The sequence below is a fragment of the Eschrichtius robustus genome, chromosome 16 (assembly GCF_028021215.1).
Source record: "Eschrichtius robustus isolate mEscRob2 chromosome 16, mEscRob2.pri, whole genome shotgun sequence".
Taxonomy (NCBI): domain Eukaryota; kingdom Metazoa; phylum Chordata; class Mammalia; order Artiodactyla; family Eschrichtiidae; genus Eschrichtius; species Eschrichtius robustus.
Window position 1 is genome coordinate 14636969 of NC_090839.1, and position 19770 is coordinate 14656738.

General features: G+C 50.0%; 1 protein-coding gene across 1 annotated transcript in view; it reads left to right on the forward strand.

The window, feature by feature from the left end:
• Positions 1-2198: 2198 nt before the first annotated feature.
• Positions 2199-19770, forward strand: part of ELMO2 (engulfment and cell motility 2) — a 38373-nt gene continuing 20801 nt past the window's right edge. Inside the window, exons 1-6 of the mRNA XM_068565246.1 lie at positions 2199-2277; positions 13436-13559; positions 13909-13949; positions 14414-14486; positions 14860-14910; positions 18320-18501. Of these exons, the coding sequence (XP_068421347.1) occupies positions 2201-2277; positions 13436-13559; positions 13909-13949; positions 14414-14486; positions 14860-14910; positions 18320-18501 (548 nt within the window). The 5' untranslated portion in view covers positions 2199-2200. The remainder of the gene's footprint in view (positions 2278-13435; positions 13560-13908; positions 13950-14413; positions 14487-14859; positions 14911-18319; positions 18502-19770) is intronic.

The following is a 19770-nucleotide window of genomic DNA, read 5'->3' on the forward strand; positions in this document are numbered from 1 at the left end:
TGAAAAAGAATAGACACATGCATATGTATAACTGAATCACTTTGCTGTACACCTGAAACTAACACAACATTGTTAATGAACTATACTCCAATGTAAAATAAAAAGTTTTTAAAAAGTGATAAAAATATAAAAGGTTGCTAGGTATAAGCCCTTGGGGGTTCAGGGAGGGAGATATGTTTATGGGCTGCAGTAAATGGGGAAGGCAGGAAGAAGTGGGAGAATGTTCCCGAAGAGGGGAACTACAGGAGTTACCCCTGGAGCCTGGGAAAGGTAAAATGAACTTGGCCTGTCATCTTGCAATGGGGCAGGAAAAAGATCTGCTAGACGAAGGTGGAACTCTCATGCCTTCTCACAACCCAGTTTTGTAGTCAGAAGATGAAATTGGGAATGAGGAAAGCTGGACCTGAGTTCTAGTTCCTGAGTTGACCTCAGGTATACTCCTTAACCTTGCCAAGCCTTTGATTTTTCTTTGTAAAATGATGAGGATGATAACATCATCAACAATAATAATTCGGGCTTCCCTGGTGGCGCAGTGGAGAATCCGCCTGCCAATGCAGGGGACACAGGTTCGAGCCCTGGTCCAGGAAGATCCCACATTCCGTGGAGCAGCTAAGCCTGTGCGCCACAACTACTGAAGCCCGTGCTCCGCAACAAGAGAAGCCACCACAATGAGAAGCCCGTGCACCACAACGAAGAGTAGCCCCTGCTCCCTGCAACTAGAGAAAGCCCGCGCGCAGCAACGAAGACCCATCGCAACCAATAAATAAATAAATAAATTTTATTTTTAAAAAACAATAATAATTCATTAATAATTAAAAAGAAGAGTATGAATAATAACAACGTTGCTGTGAGGATTCCACAAAGCAATGGTCTGTAAAAGGCTTTGGTAACCAAAGCACTGTAGACTGGGGGTGGGCAACTTACAGCCACAGGCCAACACCTATTTATTTTGTAAATAAAGCTGCACTGGAACACAGTCACCCTCATGGGTTTACATTGTCTGTGGCTGCTTTCACACTACAACAGCACAGCTGAATAGTTTGACAGAGACTGTATAGCGAAAAGCATTCACTATCTGGATATTTATGGAAAGTTTGCTGGTGACTTCTGCAAGGGCTGTAGTGATGTTAGCTATCACTAAGCCTCAACCTCTGTGAGCATCGTTGTATTCACGAGTAAAAGAGGACTAATAAATACCATCTTCAGTTCCAAGATGTTTTGAGGATCAAATGAAACAATATATGTAAAACTGCTTTTCAGATGCTTTGCAGACTGTGAAGTGCTATATAAATGGCAGTCGTTATTTAGTGTCTTTGCTGAGTATCAGTTTCATCATTTAGTCTCTCCCTTGAGCATCTATAAAACGGACAACAAAATACCCACCCCTCGGGGTGGTTGTAAGGATCTGTGAGACAAAATCGTTAGAGCATAGACTTTAGAATCAAACAAGCACGGGCTGGCCTCTTGCTCTGTCCATCACTAGTTGTACGATCAGGGGACCCACATAACACCTACATCAGAGTTGCTGTGAGTGTAAAGGGACGTGGCACGAGTGAGGCGCTGGCGCAGTGCCCGGCCTTGTTCCGATCTGCAGGTGCAGTGACGAATACCACCTCCCACGGGTCCCTATCAACAGTACAGCTGAGCTGTACCCCTCTGCCTCTGCTCCGCGCCCACGGTCAGCCCTGGGTGCCGGTATAATTAGCTCCGGCTCGGTGGTGAGCAGCCGCGGCTGCTCAAAGCCTCTGACACGACTGTCACCTCCCACTCAGTTCTCCAAACCACAGTTATCCCACTGTTGAGTGCGTTACATGCCTGCTGGGCACCGGGCTGAGTGCCACCAGAGGACATCTGAGCCTTCAAAACCTCTGATTTATCACAAGGAACACGGGCTGTGCCAAAAGAAAAGTTTCGGGGAGCGATGGGGGGATGGGGGAGAAGAAATGCTGCCTCTTGCGTTTGCTGAGAAATCCCATTCTTCCAAAACCCAGAGCCCGCGGCGGGGGAGACTGACTGTGTCTTTAAGAGGCCTCCTCTAGCAGGGCGGGGACCGGCGGCTCCTCGCTCCCAGCCCCGGCAGCTGGTCCCGCCCTCTTTTGAGTGACAGGCAACCAACCCAATTGGAGAAGGAGAGTTCAGCGTGACGGCGAAATGGAGCAATAGGAGCCCGGGTCGGCCTGCGTGGGGCGGGGCCCCGGGAATGCGGGGCGGGTGGAGGCTAGTGGAGCGGCGGCTGGGAGACCTGGGCGCGGGAGCTGGGCCTAGGTCGGCTCCCTGGTGAGTGTGGGACGCGCCGGGGGTCGGGGCGCGCCAGGCCGCGGGGAGGGCCCTGGCCCGAGGGACGCAGGGCGGAGAGGCCGGGCCGGGAAGTAGGCGGAGGGCTGCGGCCTGCTTCTGCCCAGGGGCCTGGGGGGCTGGAGAGGGCGGGCCTGGGATGCACCGCGCAGGTTCGACAAGCCCCTGAGGGGTCGCGGCCCAAGTGGGTCCGCCGGGCCCGAGGGTCACTGGGTCCCCGACCCAGAAGGGTCGACGACGGGTGGGGAAGAGGGCGGACGAGGCCTAGAGGAGCGGGGGCTGGGCCGGGTAGGGGTCGTGGGGTAGGGGAGGAGGAGGGTGGGAGGATGGAACCCGGGGGCGAGACGAGACGGTGCGGGGAGGGAGGGGACGGGAGAGGGACCAGATGGGAGAGGGCTCGATAGGAGCCCAAAGAGTGTTTGGGGCTGGTGGCACCCATCCGAAGCCTCGGAGTCTCCCTTGACATCGCCACCCCCTCCTACACACACAGACACTGCTTGCCACCCCGCCCCGTCGATCCGGCCGGCTCATTTACCCCCCAAACCGTCTACTTGCATCTCCGCCGCTTCCCCCTCAGTTCAGGCCTCTCTCGCCTCTTATCTGGATTGATGCAGTGTCCATAACCGATCTGCACACACGCATTTGCGCCGCTCCCCAGCGGGCCTTGCACAGTGGTCAGAGGGATCTTTTCAAAATACAGATCAGATCCGGACGCTCGGCTGCTTGTAACTGGCTGGCTTCCACCTCCTGCAGGGCTAGCCCCATCCTCACCCAAGCCCTGGAGATGGAATCCCACCGACCTCTCCTCCCTAGTCTCAGTCTACTAACCCCTCTTGCCCAATTCTCTTGTCACACTGGCCTTTTCGTGTTCCTTCTACATACCAAGCCCTGGCCCAACTCAGGGTCTTCACCCTTAGCCTTCCTGCTCCCTGGGCTTAACTTCCCCGCCTGGCTTATTCCAGTCAACTCCTCTTTATCTTTCAAATCTCCACTCAAGTATCACTTCCGCTGGAGGAGTCCCTGGTCCTCGATTCCCCCACCAAGTGAATTCCCCACTTTCATCACCCTTTGTACTTCTCCTTCACAACACTTGAAGAGCTGCAGTTTTACATTTATTTATGAAAATATTCATGTCTGTCTGTTCCCACCAGATAATAAGGTCCACAAGGAAAAAGATAGTGTCTGCTTTTGCTCCTTGTATCTCCAGCATCTTGCCCAGAGCCAGGCACTGTAAATATGTACTAAATGAATGGAGGACTTGGCTCTGGCAGGAGGAACAAGGTGTGAGTCGTGTCTGATGTCCTACACAAAAACTGTGCCAGGCTCTGTGCTAGAATAATGCTGTCCAATGGAAAGATAATGCAATATACGTAGTTACAAAATTTTTAGTAGCCACATTAAAAAAGCAAAAAGAAACAAGCGACATTACTTTTTGTAATATATTTTACTTAACCTAATAGATTCCAGAATGATATTATTTTGACATATACTCAACGTTAAGAACATTATTAATATTTCACATTTATGTGTGTGTACTAAGCCTTTGAAATCTGGCCTGTGTTTTACACTTAGAGCCCATCTCAGCTCATGGTAAACACATTACAAGTGCTCAGTAGCCACACGTAGGGGTGAGCAGTGCTAGGAGCTTTACATACCTGTGGCATTTAATTGCCTTTAACCTTTTGAGATAATTATTGTTGTCTGCATTTTACTAATAAACATAATGAAGCTCCTAGAAGTTATGTTGCCTGCCAGCAATCATCCTAAAGTTTGTGAGTGGAGGAGGCAAGATGAGGACCAGGACCTCCATCTGTTCCTCTGGAGTTTGGTCTTTCTGTACCCTATGCTGCCTCGAGGAAGTGCCAGGGGAGTTTGGGGGTGCAGGAAGTGGGGGCTAAACTTCTAGAAAACAATGGCACCTGTGGGTATATGCATATTCGGTTTCATCCATGCAGAGACAGTGTGTCTGGGTGCATCAGTACCACCTGCCTAGGTGGCTCAGGAAGAAATGGATTTGATGCAGTTGAAGAAAAACCCTGCAAGGCCAGTGCTTCTTGATCCAGTCACCGGAGCTCAGCACAGTCAGCACCAACTCAGCCTGGTCCCAGGACCTGGGTAGAAAAATGTACCCAGACCGCAGCATCTTGTACAGGGCCTGAGTTAACAGTCCGGCTGTTCAGTTCAACAGTTGCTCACTGAATTGAGGTCCCCACTACCGTGAGGCCAGCACTGTTCTAGGCCATTTAGGGTGACTGGGGAGTATAGATCACAGCCCTCATCTTCAGGATGCCTACTGGGTACTTGGAAAGACAAGACCGGACCACAAAATGATTAGATGAGGTGCAGGACGCCGGGCGGTGTAGTGAAGAACCAGAAACAGTGGTGTGCAGAGGCTGCAGTAGCTGTCTAGGCCACGCTGGGTAATGTGTTTCCAAGTGTGGATTTGGATTCCTCTGCAGGGGTAGGGGGGGTACTTCGTAGTTTGCTACAGTTCCCACATAGATGCTGCTTGGCATATTTACTTACCTGTCTGGCTGCTTAAGCAGCCAGAGTTTGTAAACCCATTAGACATACTGGTTTTAATTGAGTCACTAGAAGAGATTTGTTGACCACCTGTTATGTGCCAGGCATTGTGTAGGCCACTGCTCTGAAACTGACTATGAAGCTCTCCAAGGTTCTTCTGCTAGGAGAAAAATAATAATAATAATAAAAATAATAATTTTATATTGATTTTCCTCCCCGATTGCCTTCACATATGTTCTCTCATTCTGTCATCAGTATACTAAAGCCTGGCAGGTAGGGCTTTTTTATGCCAGGGAAACATGGTTACATTGCTTTTGCAGCTTCTTCAAGTTCACAGTGTTGGAATTCTGCTTACTCTGTGTCAGGTATTATGCTTAAATGATTTACGTATGTTATCCCACCCCATGTTCACAGCAACTTTATAGAGTAGGGTTGATTCGAATCCCCATTTAACAGATAAGGAAATTCTTAGAACTGGGATCCAAACCTAGGTCTGTTCCACTCCAAATACAAGCTCTTTACCTTGTTAAGTTACTCTGCCTCGCTAGAAGGTCAAGGTTGGACGAGACCTCACGAAGGTCCCGTCCGACCTCCTCATGCATATCAGGACCTGAGGTCCAAAGAGGCTTGTGCTCATGGCAGAGCTGGGCAGTCAGGTCTCCTGTGCTGCAGGGGCAGGACTAACCCAGAAGGGAGGGCCGAGGCCTTCTTTGGTTCCTGACTGCTGGTGTGGCCCTGCCGGCTTCTCTGGACCTCAGTTCCCTTATTTGTAAAATGAGAGGCTTGGCCTGATTTTGCAGTGAGAACAATGCTGTGTGGCTGGGGTCAGTACTGAAGGAGTCGGGCCCCCAGCCCGGGGTTTCAGTCATAACCCAGGGCTTCTCAGCCCCGCGCACCCCGTCCCCACACAGGCTCTGCCTTCCCGCGGCAGCCGCGGTCCCGTGAAGGCAGACAGTACTTCTGGTTCATCTGTGTTTTCCACTTCAGTTTCTGTTTCAGTTCCAGAAACTGAGGCAAGTGGGCTGGAAACACAGACCCCCTTCTACGTCCATCTCGATGACTGTAGGGATTTCTAGAGTTCTAGGCAATGGCTCGTCCTCTGTCATTAGAGTTTTCTCTTTTAGAGGCGGTCAGGTCTAGGGGCATCCTGGAGGGTATTTTTGGTGTGGAATTCTGTGGGCACAGCTGTGTGCCAGGCACAGTGGGCAGGGGAGTAGATGCGGACTAGATGAGTCCCTGCCCTCAGCTAGCAGCCCCTGAGCTGTGGCTCCCAGCCCTGGCTGCCCATTAGAATCACCTGGGGGTGGGGGGTAGGGGGGTGGTTTACAGTGACCTGGGGTGGGCACGGATGAGGCACAGCCAGAGCTGAGACCCACTGGTGTAGAGTCTGCACCTGGGGATCTTGTTTGAAGGCAGGTTCTGATTCAGGGGGTCTGGGCTGGAGTGGGTGATTCTGTGTTACAGGCTCCCAGGCAACATCGGTGGTGCTGGAGTGCAGATCACACTCTGAATAGCACGAGAAAAGGCTGCACATAGAGAGTTATGAATCAGTGGGATTGTGACAGTGTGTGTAAAAGACGGGAGGGCAGATGAGGGCGCAGTTCATTTTGTGTGAGGGGAGAGGACCAGGAAGGCCACACAGAAGAGTGACTGTCTGAGCTGGGCCTTGAAGCTTGAGTAGAAGTTTGGCAGCTGCACCAGGTGGAGGGACTAATGGCAGAGGCCCGAGTAAGACTTAGAAGAGCCTGGTGTTTGGGGGAACAGGGTGGTCTGCTGTGACATTCGGAGCGTCTACAAGGGCGATCTGACGGCCATGGTGCGACTGGAAGGAGCTGTGTGCTCTCCTGCGGAGTCTAAGCTCAGTTCTCTAAGGATAGGGACCTTGCAGAAGGTTTCTAAGCCGAAGAGGAGAGCTGCGTGCTTCTTAGGGTAGGTGTTACGTGAGAAGAAGCCCAAACAGTTACCCTGTTCCCACGCCCTTCCTCACTGCACTTGTGGCTCTTAAGTTCGTGGCTTTTAACTACGTGTTTGGGTGAGTCTTGTGTCCAACAAATTTCAACAGAAGGGAGAAATCTCAGCTGCCATTGGCATGATGGTCCTTCTCGGCGTTTCTAGCAGTAAATGTCAGGACCTGAATCTTCGAACCCAGTTTCCCTCCCTGTACCTCAGAGTCTCACCCGCATTCAGGGGTCCGAACTAAGGGAAGTTAAGTCACTTCTCACTGCACAAGATTTCAGAGGGAGAAGCCTCTGTTGAGATTGTGCTCTTGATTAGAAAGAGGGTGTGACCTCTGGTTGCCTTCCTGGAGCGGTGCTTTCTCTTGCAGGAAACATAAACCAAACTCACCCATGCCTCCCCCACCGAATCAAAAGCAAAAGAGCAGAACAAAAGCACCCGTCAATCCTTATCCTTAAAGGAATGAGGGGGGGAGAGTGCAGAGCTGGAACCTTCTGGCCTTCCTCCATCTGAATTCCTTACTAATGGGAAGGGATTGTCTTTCACTTCCTTTCTGCTGGGCTCTCAGAATCCAGCTCTCTGGAGCCGCCCCTGCAGGGGTGATTGATTGATGGAGCTTTGTGGGGCCTTTTGTAACTGTGCTGATTTTATAAGCACACCTTCCAGAAGCCACTTAAAGAACACTCACTGGAGACACGGAAGGTCCTGTTTTTCTCTTGTTTCCCCGACTTTGCCTTTGAAAACCTGGGCTTTCATTTTCCTGCCTTAGAGTAGAATTATCTTCCCCAAATCAGTGTGTGCCTCTCTCCTGTTTGGTGACATTTAGAGCTTTCCCAATCATCTTTATATCTGTAATACTTGAAAGGGGGTGGGAGGGTGGGATGGAGAGTCGTTTAATCAGAAGGGGTTGATTACTTCTTTGCCTTCTGGGCCTGGATGTGGAACTACTGCTCCCTCATCCTGGCTGTTTGCTCTTGAACTCTATAGTGATGCTGAACAGTAGAGCAAGAGGCTATTTATAACCCTGAGAATTTTGCAATGTTACTGAATTGCTTCGACCTAATTTCCACTTCCTTTCTAAAGTGAAAATGAAAAGAGTGAGCAAATGAGAGCTGAAAGGGCTCCCCACGAGGAGATCCTTTATCTGGGGACTGTTACCTGGAGAATATTATTCTTCTAGTCTCCTATCTCCTGACGTTTCCATAGGGAGAAAAGCGGAGGGATGTTTTCCCCCATCTTTTAACTAGAGTCAGGGTGCTAAATCTGATTTTCCAGTGAGACATGTCCTAATGTTAGATGTGAAAACAGGGAAAATGCTGTGGAGTTGGAAGGTGGTGGGTCGAGGAGGGAACACACAACCAGAGTGCTTCCTGCCCGTGCACTGCCGTGTGGAGCCGGCCCTGGTTTGTAGGAGTTGAGGAAGTCAGAGCTGTTGGATTTGAGCAGATGCTCATGGAACCGTAACTGTGTGCCAGGCGCTGTGCCAGCCAATGAAGCTGCAGGGTTGGCCTTGCCCCGGGGGAGAAGAGAGCTGTGGGAATATAAAACTATAATGAGGTGGGACAGGAGCCGTCACAGAGCTGTGGACAGAATGCCACGAGAACACGGGTCCGTCCTGTTTCACTTTGCTACAGAAGCGGGGGTGGGGTGGGGAACTAAGACCAGTACAGAGAGGAAGTGACATCTGAGCGGGGTTCTGAAGCTTGAATATGAGCTCTCCTGACAGTCGAAGGAAGGGAAAAAATGCAAAGATACAGAGGAGGAGGAGGAACATGGCCTGCCTCGTAGAAATAGCAAATAGTCCAGGAAGGTCTGGCTAGACTGTGAAGGGCTGAGCGCCACACAGGGGAGTAGGGGTCACCTCCTTTAGACAGTGGGCTCCGTTATCTGTCACAATGGTGAGCTCTTGTTGTTGGTCTCTGAGCCCCGGTGTGCTTCATCTTCAGGTCCAGCGAACCCAGATCCTCCGCTGAGCGCCTGCTGTGGGAACGGTGCCACCTGCTTCTACGTGGCTTTCAAACAGCCAGACTGGCTGGGGTCAGATTCCGGCCGTGCCGCTTCCTAGCTGTGTGACACTGAGCACAGTACTTAATTTTTCTGCGCCTCTATTTCTTTTTAAAATTTTATTTATTCACTTATTTATTTATTTATTTTTGGCTGCATTGGGTCTTCGTTGCTGCACGCGGGCTTTCTCTAGTTGCGGCGAGCGGGGGCTACTCTTTGTTGCGGTGCACGGGCTTCTCATTGCGGTGGCTTCACATTGCAGAGCACAGGCTCTAGGCACACGGGCTTCAGTAGTTGTGGCTCGCGGGCTTAGTAGTTGCGGCTCGTGGGCTTAGTAGTTGCGGCTCGCAGGCTCTAGGGCGCAGGCTCAGTAGTTGTGGTGCACGGACTTAGTTGCTCCGCGGCATGTGGGATCTTCCCGGACCAGGGCTCGAACCCGTGTCCCCTGCATTGGCAGGCGGATTCTTAACCACTGCGCCACCAGGGAAGTCCCTCTGTTTCTTGTCTATAAAACCGGGATGATACATCACACAGGGCTGCTGTGTGGATTAAATGAATTAATATGTGTAAAGCCCTTAGAACAGTGTCCTAGCACTGTGTAAATGTTAGCTAATGTCTTCATCCTCAGCAAAGGAAGTATTATGTAGAGGGAAGAGAGCCAACTCTGAAGTCCTAACACCCAGTCCTGAGACCCAGTTCTGATGTGATTTCTTTCTTTCTTTTTTTGTGGGGAAGAGGTGGGAAGGAGGCATGTGGAAGATACGTTTCTCATCCCATGTGAACTTCAGTTGCCTCATCTACAATGGGATGACTTCCAGGGTTCGGGTGAGCGTCAGCGGTAATAATGCTACAGACGTGTGATCAAATGTAAAGAGGCTGTCTGCACATTACTGTTACATACAGGATGACTTGCCGTAAAGTCACCACAAAACTGAACTGTTTTAAACAAACCAGACTTACCTAAGTGGGTTTTGCTCTTCATTATTTCAGCCAGTGTTAATCAAGGGCCTGCTCAGTGCCATCATCTTGTGCCTGTTAGGCTGCTGTCTCTTCACCCCTCCGTTTAGAGCTCCTTCAAAGCTGGGTGGTCACCCTTCGGCTTAGGCTTTTTAGTTGCAATGAGTAGAAACGCAAGCTAGTTTAATTGAAAGGAGTTTTACTGGCAGGAAACAGGGGAGCTTCAGGTACCCCAGTTGTAGGAGGTGTAGCCATGGAGTCTGGAAAGTCTTCAGACACAGGCTTTTTTCGTCTCTTTCTGGGACTTTGTGGTTTCTGGTTTCTGGCCTCCACTCATCCACACATTTCTGGATTCTTCTTGCTGAATAGCTTCCTCTGCAAGGCTCTTGGTTTTTGCTTCTTGGTATCTTTGGCCTGCCGCGGTACCTCCTCTGAGGCTGACTGTGACCTTTCTGCTCCAAGGCCCATTGGCATCCATCTCCTTTAGTCTGTGTCTTTAAGCCCAAGAGAGAGAATTGGATTAGTCCAGCTAAGGTTGAGTGTTCACCTCAGTCTTGTTGGCTGTGGCATGGTTGGGGAGAGTGCCAGGACACATGGGCTGCCTGGGCATATTGGGAAAGGGCAAAGTCGCTGAGAATGGGGGCTTATGGTATCTCTGGAATAGTCCTGGTGGTTGCAAATCCCCGTGCTTTAAAATGGATATGAATTTTTGGAACATACAAGAATCACTCAGGGCTGGCTTTAATAAAGAAAGAGATAGGGACTTCCCTGGTCATCCAGTGGTAAAGAATCTGCCTTCCAATGCAGGGGACGTGGGTTCGATCCCTGGTTGGGGAACTAAGATCCCACATGCTGTGGGGCAACTAAGCCTGTGCGCCACAACTACTGAGCTCATGTGCCTCAACGAGAGAGCCCGCATGCCGCAAACTGCAGAGCCCACACGCCCTGGAGCCCGTGCACCACAACTGGAGAGAAACCCGAGCAGACTGTGCACCCTAACGAAAAGATCCTGTGTGCTGCAACTAAGACCTGATACAGCCAAAAAAAATAAGGAAAATAAATAAATATTTTAAAAAAGAGAGATAATCAACCTAGGAAATGCCATGTGGTGTCACAGTAAAGTGGAACTGTAAAATAATGAACTTTAGCTTTGTTTATCTCCGAAGACAGTATCCAGAAAGGAGTTCCAGGGACTTCCCTGGCAGTCCTGTGGTTAAGACTCTGCTCTTCCAATGCAGGGGGCGCGGGTTCAATCCCTGGTCAGGGAACTAAGATGCCACATGCCACGCACAGAAGAAAACAGAAACAAACAAACAAACAAAAACAAACAGAAAGGAGTTCCAAAAAATATGATTTGTTTCTTAGCAGCACCATTGAAATAAGGGTGTAACTTCTTTTGGAGAGGGACGTGTGTACATCACCCAGACACTCAGTGATGGAGCTGTGACTAGGTCCTGAGTCCTCTGGCTCTGAATCCAGATGCTTCAGCAGGGAAAATCATCCCAGCCCAGTGCTCTTCCTCTTGCACCTACGCTGCTTACTTATTTTAAAAAGAAGAAGAAACTAAACTAAATAACAAATGGTCTTACAGGCCATATTGTGCATTTCCACATATATGAAGTACAAAAGCAGGCAGAACAAATCCATGGTGTTGGAAATCAGAAACAAGTTGCCTCTTGGAGGGCTGGCAGGTGGGGGCTTGACTGGAAGGAGGTAGGAGGGAATTCTGGGGGTTGTGAAAATGTTCAGTATCTTGTTTTGGGTGGTGGTTACAGGATGGTATGTGTATTTCTATTTTGTATATATATTTATATATATATACACACACACATATATACACATAAGCTCTGCATTTTATTATTTGTAGATTGTATCTCAGTCAAAAAAAATGATCTCACAACTGTACAGTCATACCTCCTAATTATGGCAGATTTAGATAAGGATAAGGACTCCTGCCCTAGGCATCCGAGATTCATGGTACCACCCCTGCTTTGCTGTGTCACTGGAGCAGAGCATCTCAACCAGGACTTCTTCTGACGGGCCCATTTCTTTTCAGAGGTTTGTTGTGTGTCTAGGCACATAAAAATTACATGTGAGAAATTCTACCTGGAGCTGCAGAAGTTGTGGAAGCTCTCAGGGCCGTGAGACCGGCCCACTTCACCTTTAGGCTTGATTTAGTTGCAGTGAGCAGAAATTCAGGCTAGCTCAGCCGGGGGTGGGGGTGGGTTGGGGGTGGGTAGCACTGGCCAAAGTCAACTCCATGTTCTGTCACCTTCACTGCTTATAAGCTGGGTGAATTGGGCACCTTAACCACATTGAGTTTCAGTTTTGTTGTCTTCAAATGGAGGTTATCCTGTTCTGCCTACTTCATAAGGCTGCTGGGAGGACTCAACAGAATAAGTGATGGCACGTTGAAAACCATCTCTTCTGTGCTGCCATGTTCTGGAAGTGCTGGTATTTTTGACAGTTGACTTCTGAAGCACCCCATCCTGATCAGGAAATGGCCAGGAAAGCTTCCCTCTTTCTGAGACCTGTGGGTTTGTAGGGGAAGGGACTTGTACCCCTGTCACCAAAGAGGTTAGTACTTACAAGGCTGTGAGAAATAACAGCTGTGTTTGGGCTGAAAAATTGATGGCCTCCACGAATACCAGCTCAGCACAGCTATGCCGCATGTTCCAGGAGAGGCGGGCGGTCTCCATTAGCGAGGCGTGGATTGTGGGCAAGTGGCTAAACCTGGGGGTGCAGGAGAAAGGCCTCTTTCGTGAAGAGAGAGGCCTCTCCTGAAGCTGCAGGCATGGAGTGTAAACACACATTGAAATAATCCATCAGCGGGGTGACTTCCCCTCATCAGACCTTGGAGAGAGAATGCTTTAGCTACTGCCTGGAACACCACTAAGCTCGCAGAGTTGCCTAGGATACCAGTCACGTGGGCCCATCTTCCAGACTTGTTCAAAATGATTTATTTTCCTTTATTTTGGAGAGCAGTGGGTCAGAAGTACTTCTGAAGCTTGTCCTCCGATAGTTGGGCCTTTGTGTGAGGGTGTCCTCACCTCCCTTTACTTGTGCTCTCAGCAGCCCTTGCCTTTGGCAATTGGGACTAAAATAGCATTTCCTGTCCCGCTTCTCTCCTCCATTTTCTGAAGTCTGTGTCATCCCACACGGTGGAGGCTCTGCGTTGTGTCCCGTTGAGGGGGGAGGAGTGGCAGCAATAAGTAGGGAGGAAGCAACAGAGCATGTGGCCAGGCCCTGCTGACTCCCGAATCTTCCTGGGATGACTGCAGAGCAGAGCAGGCTGGCTCCTTCAGCTAACTGCTCAGCCAAGAAAAGGCTGTGTCTGTTCTTATCAGTCTCAGGGCATAAGCTTCTCCCTCTCAAGGTCCCAGGACAGGACTTTGCAGTAAATATTCTCCTCTGCTCCGGGGTCCTCCTGGCCCTTCACCTGAAGTGTCACATTGGCAGATCTTGCGGCTGGCTTATCTGCAGTTGATAGATAGGTTTGTCCCTTTTCTACTTGCTGATTTAATCTAAAGAGCCAAAATGTCCAAGGAAAGGTTGTGGCATGATCTAGAAGAATTCAAACCAAGGAGTTCTGTATGTTTCTTTGGACACTCTCTGTCTTCTGATTTTCCAAAATATATAACAAGAGTGAAAAATGAAGGCAAACTCTGACTTTTTCCTTTTTTCTGATTCTTTTCCCCAGGCAGCTGTGTCTGTGTGTCTTGGAGAAGCAGGGCCCATTGGGAACGATGCCACCACCATCAGACATCGTCAAAGTGGCCATCGAGTGGCCAGGTGCTAATGCTCAGCTCCTCGAAATCGACCAGGTAAGCTGGAAGTGAGCAGCAGCGATGCAAGGAGACGGGTCCAGGGGGTGCGTGGCGGGGATGTCTTCAGGGGCGGGGACCGCTGGCATCAGGAGTAAGAACCAGCAACAGGAAAGCCAGGCCCTGTCCCACCCTACGGAAGGCTGGTCACCATGGCCTGGGAGAGGCCTCCTCTTCAAGAAAAGCTCTCAGAGAAGAAGTCCGTGCTCAGGCCCCAGGATGACCCTGCCTGGCAGACCCTCTCATCAGGACCTTGGCACTAGCAGGATGTGGCTCCTGGTGAAGGATCTCTCTGTCTCTCTCTCTTTCTCTCTCTCTCTCTTTCTCTCTCTCTCTCTCTCTCTCTCAGAAACGGCCCCTGGCGTCCATCATCAAGGAAGTTTGTGATGGGTAAGTTGAAACTGCCCCTGTTTTGGACGGTGCAGGCTAAAAACAGAGGAGCGTTGCCAGACCTTGAAAGGAATTCTGCCCGAGGATCTGCAGTTAGTCGGGTCCCCAGTCCGGGGCTTTTGTGGATCGTTGTCTTACAAAGAAAGTATAGCTGGTGGGGATGTCCCTAAGACCTGTCAATCTTTAGTTTTTCCTTTAAGCCCAGGAATGCCCCACCTGAGGTCCTGGTGGGATCTGAGACCTGCGCTGCATTACATGTGCCACCTTTTGTGGTACCAGCCTTTACAGAGGCTTAGGAGGTTACTGTTCAGCATCTCAGCCCAAAGCTTTGGTTTTTTTCTCCCCTGCACATCAAACAGACCGCCCAATCCCTCAATCAACTCTGTTGAAAATGATTTATTTGCAGCTTCTAGACAGGCCCCCAGGCATGGCCACACAGGCTGTACTGTTTTTCTCTTACATAGGTGGTCACTGCCAAACCCGGAGTATTACACCCTCCGTTATGCAGACGGTCCCCAGCTCTACATCACCGAACAGGTTAGTACAGGGAGAAGCCAAACCAACACAGGCCTTGCTCTGGAGTGAACCACCCCAGGGGCCGGCGCTGTTTGCCCTCATTACATCCAGGAGCTTCCACTTCCTGGGTCAAGAGCTGCTTCCTGGGCAGATCAGGGAGCATCAGCCCTTGTCCTCCTCTGGTGGCTGGAAAAATGTGGCTTCTGCTTCCTGAGAGGCGCTTGAAAAGGATCTTAGAAATTCTTTGCCAAGAAACAAGCAGGAGAAGAGGCCCTGACTGAAGAGTCTCAGTTACAACTACTCTAAAAATGACAGAAAGTTCTTGTTGATTCAACTTGCTTGCACAATTTTAATATTTTATCTTAGCTACTCTTTTTTTCTCTTTGCTACCCAGACTCGCAGTGACATTAAGAATGGGACAATCTTACAGCTGGCTATCTCCCCGGTAGGTATTCGGCTTTCCTTAGGAATTCCTTTATTTGACAAGCGTCTGTGAGCACTTACCATGGACCAGACTCTGTTCTAGAAACTAAGACTTGGAGGTTAAAAAGTCAATCTTTGCTCTCACAGCCTGGTTGGGAATAAACAAACAAATATAAGGCCTCTCTCAAGGGTCCTGAAAGAAGGTTGCTTAGGGAACTCAGAAAAGGGTCCACCTAACTCAGACTGAGGATTCCCAGAAAGCCCTTCCAGAGAAGGGGGACACTTGGCTCAGATGCTGAAGGATAAGCAAGAAGCAGCTGAAGAAAGAAGAAAAGGAAACGTATTCCAAGCAGAGAGATGTGCTTTGTTTAGGGAAGGCGGGAGTCATGGGTGGCCGAGGGCCTGTAGCCATCAGCCAGAAGCCAGTGGAAGGTTCTTGGGCGGCCTGCTTATGGGTCGGACTTTATCCAGAAGGGAAAGATCATTATTGTGGGGACGTTGAAAGATTTTAAGCAGGAAGCTATATTATGCTTAGGTTTATATTTTATGAAGATCACTTTAGTGACAGTGTGGAAGACGGGCTTGAAAAAGGAAGGTTGATGGTAGGAGGAATCTTCAAGAAGCTGATGAGCAGTGTCAACAGCCCGTGAAGGCAGTGGCCGTGGAGATGAAACGATGGGCAGGAAAAGTATTTGCAGGTGAACTTGGCGAAGAAGGCAATACACTGGCTGTGGAAGCAGTGAGAGAATGCAAGCTGGCCCCCTGATTCCTGCAAGAGCAGCCCTTCTGGGTGACTAAGGAGGCACCCACAAAGGTAGAAAGAAAACAGGCGCTAGAAATGGCTTAGGAGCTGAGGGCAGGGGGAGTGTCCGGATGGAGGACGGGTTGGTCTGCAGTGAGCAGAGAGAAGGTAAACTGAGAACAGAAGAGCGGTCCGTTGATCTGGGAGGTCAGCCGGTGGCTGGGGCAGCTGGGTGGCAGCCAGATCGCAGTGGGTTGAGTTTAAGAGGTGACAAAGTGAGGACCTTGTGTTCGCCACGTTATCGGGAAGCTTGGTTTAAAAGGAAGTAGATAGAGAAGGTACTAGCTCGGGGATACGGAGTTGAAAAGATACACCTTTTAAAAAGAGGTGGAACATTCACGTGTGTTAAAATCACAAGAGTTTGGCGAAGATACAGTGAAAGGTCTTCCTCCCACTCCTGTCCCTCACCTACCCAGCTGTCCACCTTCTCTGACCCTTCACGGTTGTTAACTTCTGTTGCAGTTTTTTGTGTCCTTGAAAATACATTAAGATGGAAGAGAGGAAGGTTGCCAGTGCAGGAAAGAGGGGGTGAGTGACGGGGGCAGGACCTTGCTGCCCACAGGACAGGGGGTGCCCACAGCCCAGGGGAGGGATTTGCCCTGACTGCTTGGCCTGGAGCAGGACCAGTGATACGGGGGTAGCGTAGGTAGGTTTGTAGAAGGGCTGCCGGAAAACGGAGGGCGTGCTGGCCCCTGTTCTCTTGGTGAGGTGAGAGGCTGGTCCATCTGAAAGGAAGGGAGGTGTGGAGTAATAGCAGCTACATTGGCTGAACGCCTGGATTTTGCAGAATACTTTACATATATGGTATCACTTAATCTCAACAAACCCCATGAGATGAGTACTCTTGATAGCCCCATTTTTCATACCAGGAAACTGAGACTCAGAGAGACTAAATAACCTGCCAGTTGTCGACAGCTCAAAACGCGGCGCAGCTGCCTCTCAAGCCCAGGTCTGGGCGACCTCAGGCCAGTGTTCTTGGCACTGCCTGCCCCTGCTCTCCTCCTCAACTCTTCTCGTCCTAAGGACTTCATTTCTCCTCCCCAAGCTCGGCTAATTTAACGTGACGGCCTGGGAGCTGCGCGCTTTTACAGAAGTACTGAAGCATTTTACAGGCCTCTCGCGCAGCGTAGCTGACTTTCCCAGAAGCAGGAGGCGCAGGAGGTGGCCCGGAAATGCTGTCTCGGGAGGAGAAGTGACATTTGGAGTTGGAAGGCTCTCAGTGTGATGCAGACCAGCGCTCTTCAAATCGTTCCATCCTGTGACCTTTTCTCGCGGTGCACACGTCCCTCACCGTGGAGGTGAGGGAGGGTTTCTGTGTCCTCGCGAGCAGCGTGCCGTTAAAGGGGAGAGACGTGGGTAGGCCCGACTCCTCTGCAGCAGCAGTACCTGGGCTCCATCGCTTGCTTAGCACTGGAAGAAAAACGAAGACCCCCGGGGCGCTTGTGCTCTCCAGATTCTTCCATTCCAACTGAGAATATTAAAGTAACACACAAGAGATAGAGAATGATGGAACAGTAAGCTGTGAGGCACGGACTATAGAGTGAGTAAGTTCAGCAACAGGAAAGACCAGTGAACATGAGAGGAGGGGCGGCAGCCGCAGTCGCAGGAAGGATGCAGGTGCTCCCATGGGAAAGGTTCACGTGCTCGGGGGAGGCTCTGTCACCAGCCGTCATTTTCAAAAAGCCGTTTTGAAATTAGCTGCTTCCAGCCCCTTGGTATTCTTAGTTTCCCCAGGGCTAGCACTTTGAGGAACAATGATACGGACTCTGAGGGAAAGTGAAAAAAACGTGTCAGGCTTATCACAGTTGCAGATTGAAAGGGTCCTTAGAGGTCATCAGATTTCATTCTCCACCCACTGTAGGAACCCCTTCCATAGCACTTTGGACAGGTGCCTGTCCTGTTTTCCTTGATCGCTTCCAGTGACCAAGAGCCCAGTATTCAAGAGACAACCTCTTCCACTGTCTGACGGCTTTAGTTAATATCAACAGAAAACTCACGGTTACCAAAGGGAAAAGGGGGTGGGGGAGGGATAAATTAGAGGAGTGTGGGATTAGCAGATACACACTACCATATATAAAATAGGCAAACAACAAGGTCCTACTGTATAGCGCAGGGAACTATATTCAATAATCCTGTAATAAACCGTGATGGAAAAGAATATGAAAAAGAAAATATACATACACACACACACACACACACACACACACGCATATATGTGTATAACACTGCTGTACACCAGAAACTAACAAAACATTGTAAATCAACTGTACTTCAATTAAAAAAAGAAAGAAAAACTCTCTGATATTGAACCAATATCTGTTTCTTTGTGACTTGACATAGTTAGCGGATTGTCATCTCCCAGATCTCTCTTGTATTCCCTTGGTGGGAATTTTTTTATTCCATAGACCAGAGTGGTACAGAAAGGATACACATAACTGCAGACCGGTCTTGTCATACCGGTGATTCCCTGATTGATCCAATAAACATTTATTTAGCAAATCTGAAGCAGTGTGAAAAGCTACTTCTGTCTCGGGCTTGGGAGTCCACAGAAGGGCCCCTGTGAGCTATTCACAGAGCAGTAACCTGCCACAGGGAGCAGATGGCATGTGTCTCGTCCCTGGTCCCACAGTCCCGGGCTGCACGCCAGCTGATGGAGAGGACCCAGTCATCCAACATGGAGACCCGGCTGGACGCCATGAAGGAGCTGGCCAAGCTCTCTGCGGATGTGACCTTCGCCACCGAGTTCATCAACATGGATGGCATTGTTGTGCTGACGCGGCTTGTGGAAAGCGGAACCAAGCTCTTATCCCAGTGAGTGTTGCTGAGGTCTCGTTTGGGAGCTCTCAGAGATTTACGGCACTCCGCAGGGCATCCTGTGCTCATTTCCGTTGAGTCAAATGAGCTTATTGAGCTCCTTCTGCATACAGAGCGGTGTGCCCAGCACCAGGGTCCACACAGAGGGGTGTAATTCACTATTGTGGTCCTGAATCTTGTAGTCTAGTGGGGCTCTCACAAATTCAGTGACGGTACAGAACAGTGCTATGCTGAGTGACGTGAACGTCGGGGCTCTAGAAGTCAAGAAGAGAGAGGTCAGCTCACGGCTGAAATCATTTCCGGACGATGACTGGCCTGATGGAAGTTAGTGAGCAGACTGTCCGTTAGCAAGTAGAACGGGTGTCTGTGTGTCTGTTCTTAACCACACCCCTGCGTCCCTCCCTCTCCAGTCACCTCCCCACTCCACACACAGGCTCCTTATGCAGAGACACGCACAGGCCCTCCTCTGTGTTTACCAGAGCGTCTCCCCACCCATCCACTGTCTCCCTGTCACCCATTTTCACGGGGGCAGGGGGGCGTCCAGAACTTTGCGATGCACTGCAAGTGGCTTTGTGGTAGTCCAGTGTCAAGGTGAACGTGGCGGGAAACTGCCATGCCATTATCAGCAGCGAGTAAACAGGTGTTTAGTTTGTCTTCTAAGCCCACAGAACCTAAGCTGGCAGAGAGGGAGTCAGAAACCTTTGAGTTGATGGATCAGCTACTGAAATTTTTAGCCAAACCGAGCAGCTAGTCTTGGGTATTTGTTTTAAGTCTTGGATTCTCCGGCTGCACGGAAATCTCGAAGCCTTTGGCTGCCATCAGCACTGACCCGGACGTTCCGTGGTCTCCCGAGAGTGCAGGGTTGGGCTGGCCTTCATCTCCTCCTCTTTAAAATGGAGGGGATACCTCCCTTGCCATATCGTCATGAGCAGTACTGTGGATGAGAATGGGTCAGAACACGCTTTGCAAATGGAAATATAGTTTGTGAATCATAGAGCCCTGTACAGATGTATAAAGGTTGACGTGTATACAGAGCAGAGACGGAGGGGAGAAAACATTTCAGTCCTCATTCTGTGTCAGCTCTGTGGTAGGGTTTCGCATGCGCTGTCACCCTGCCCTCACCGCAACGCTGTGAGGTTAACGCTGTGAGAGGAACTCCGTTTCACAGAGAAAGAAATAGAAGTTTGAACAGGTAAAATTTGCACAGTTAGTAAGTAGTTGAACCAGAGTTGAACCCATGGCCAGAGTTCATCCTCCTGCTCCTGT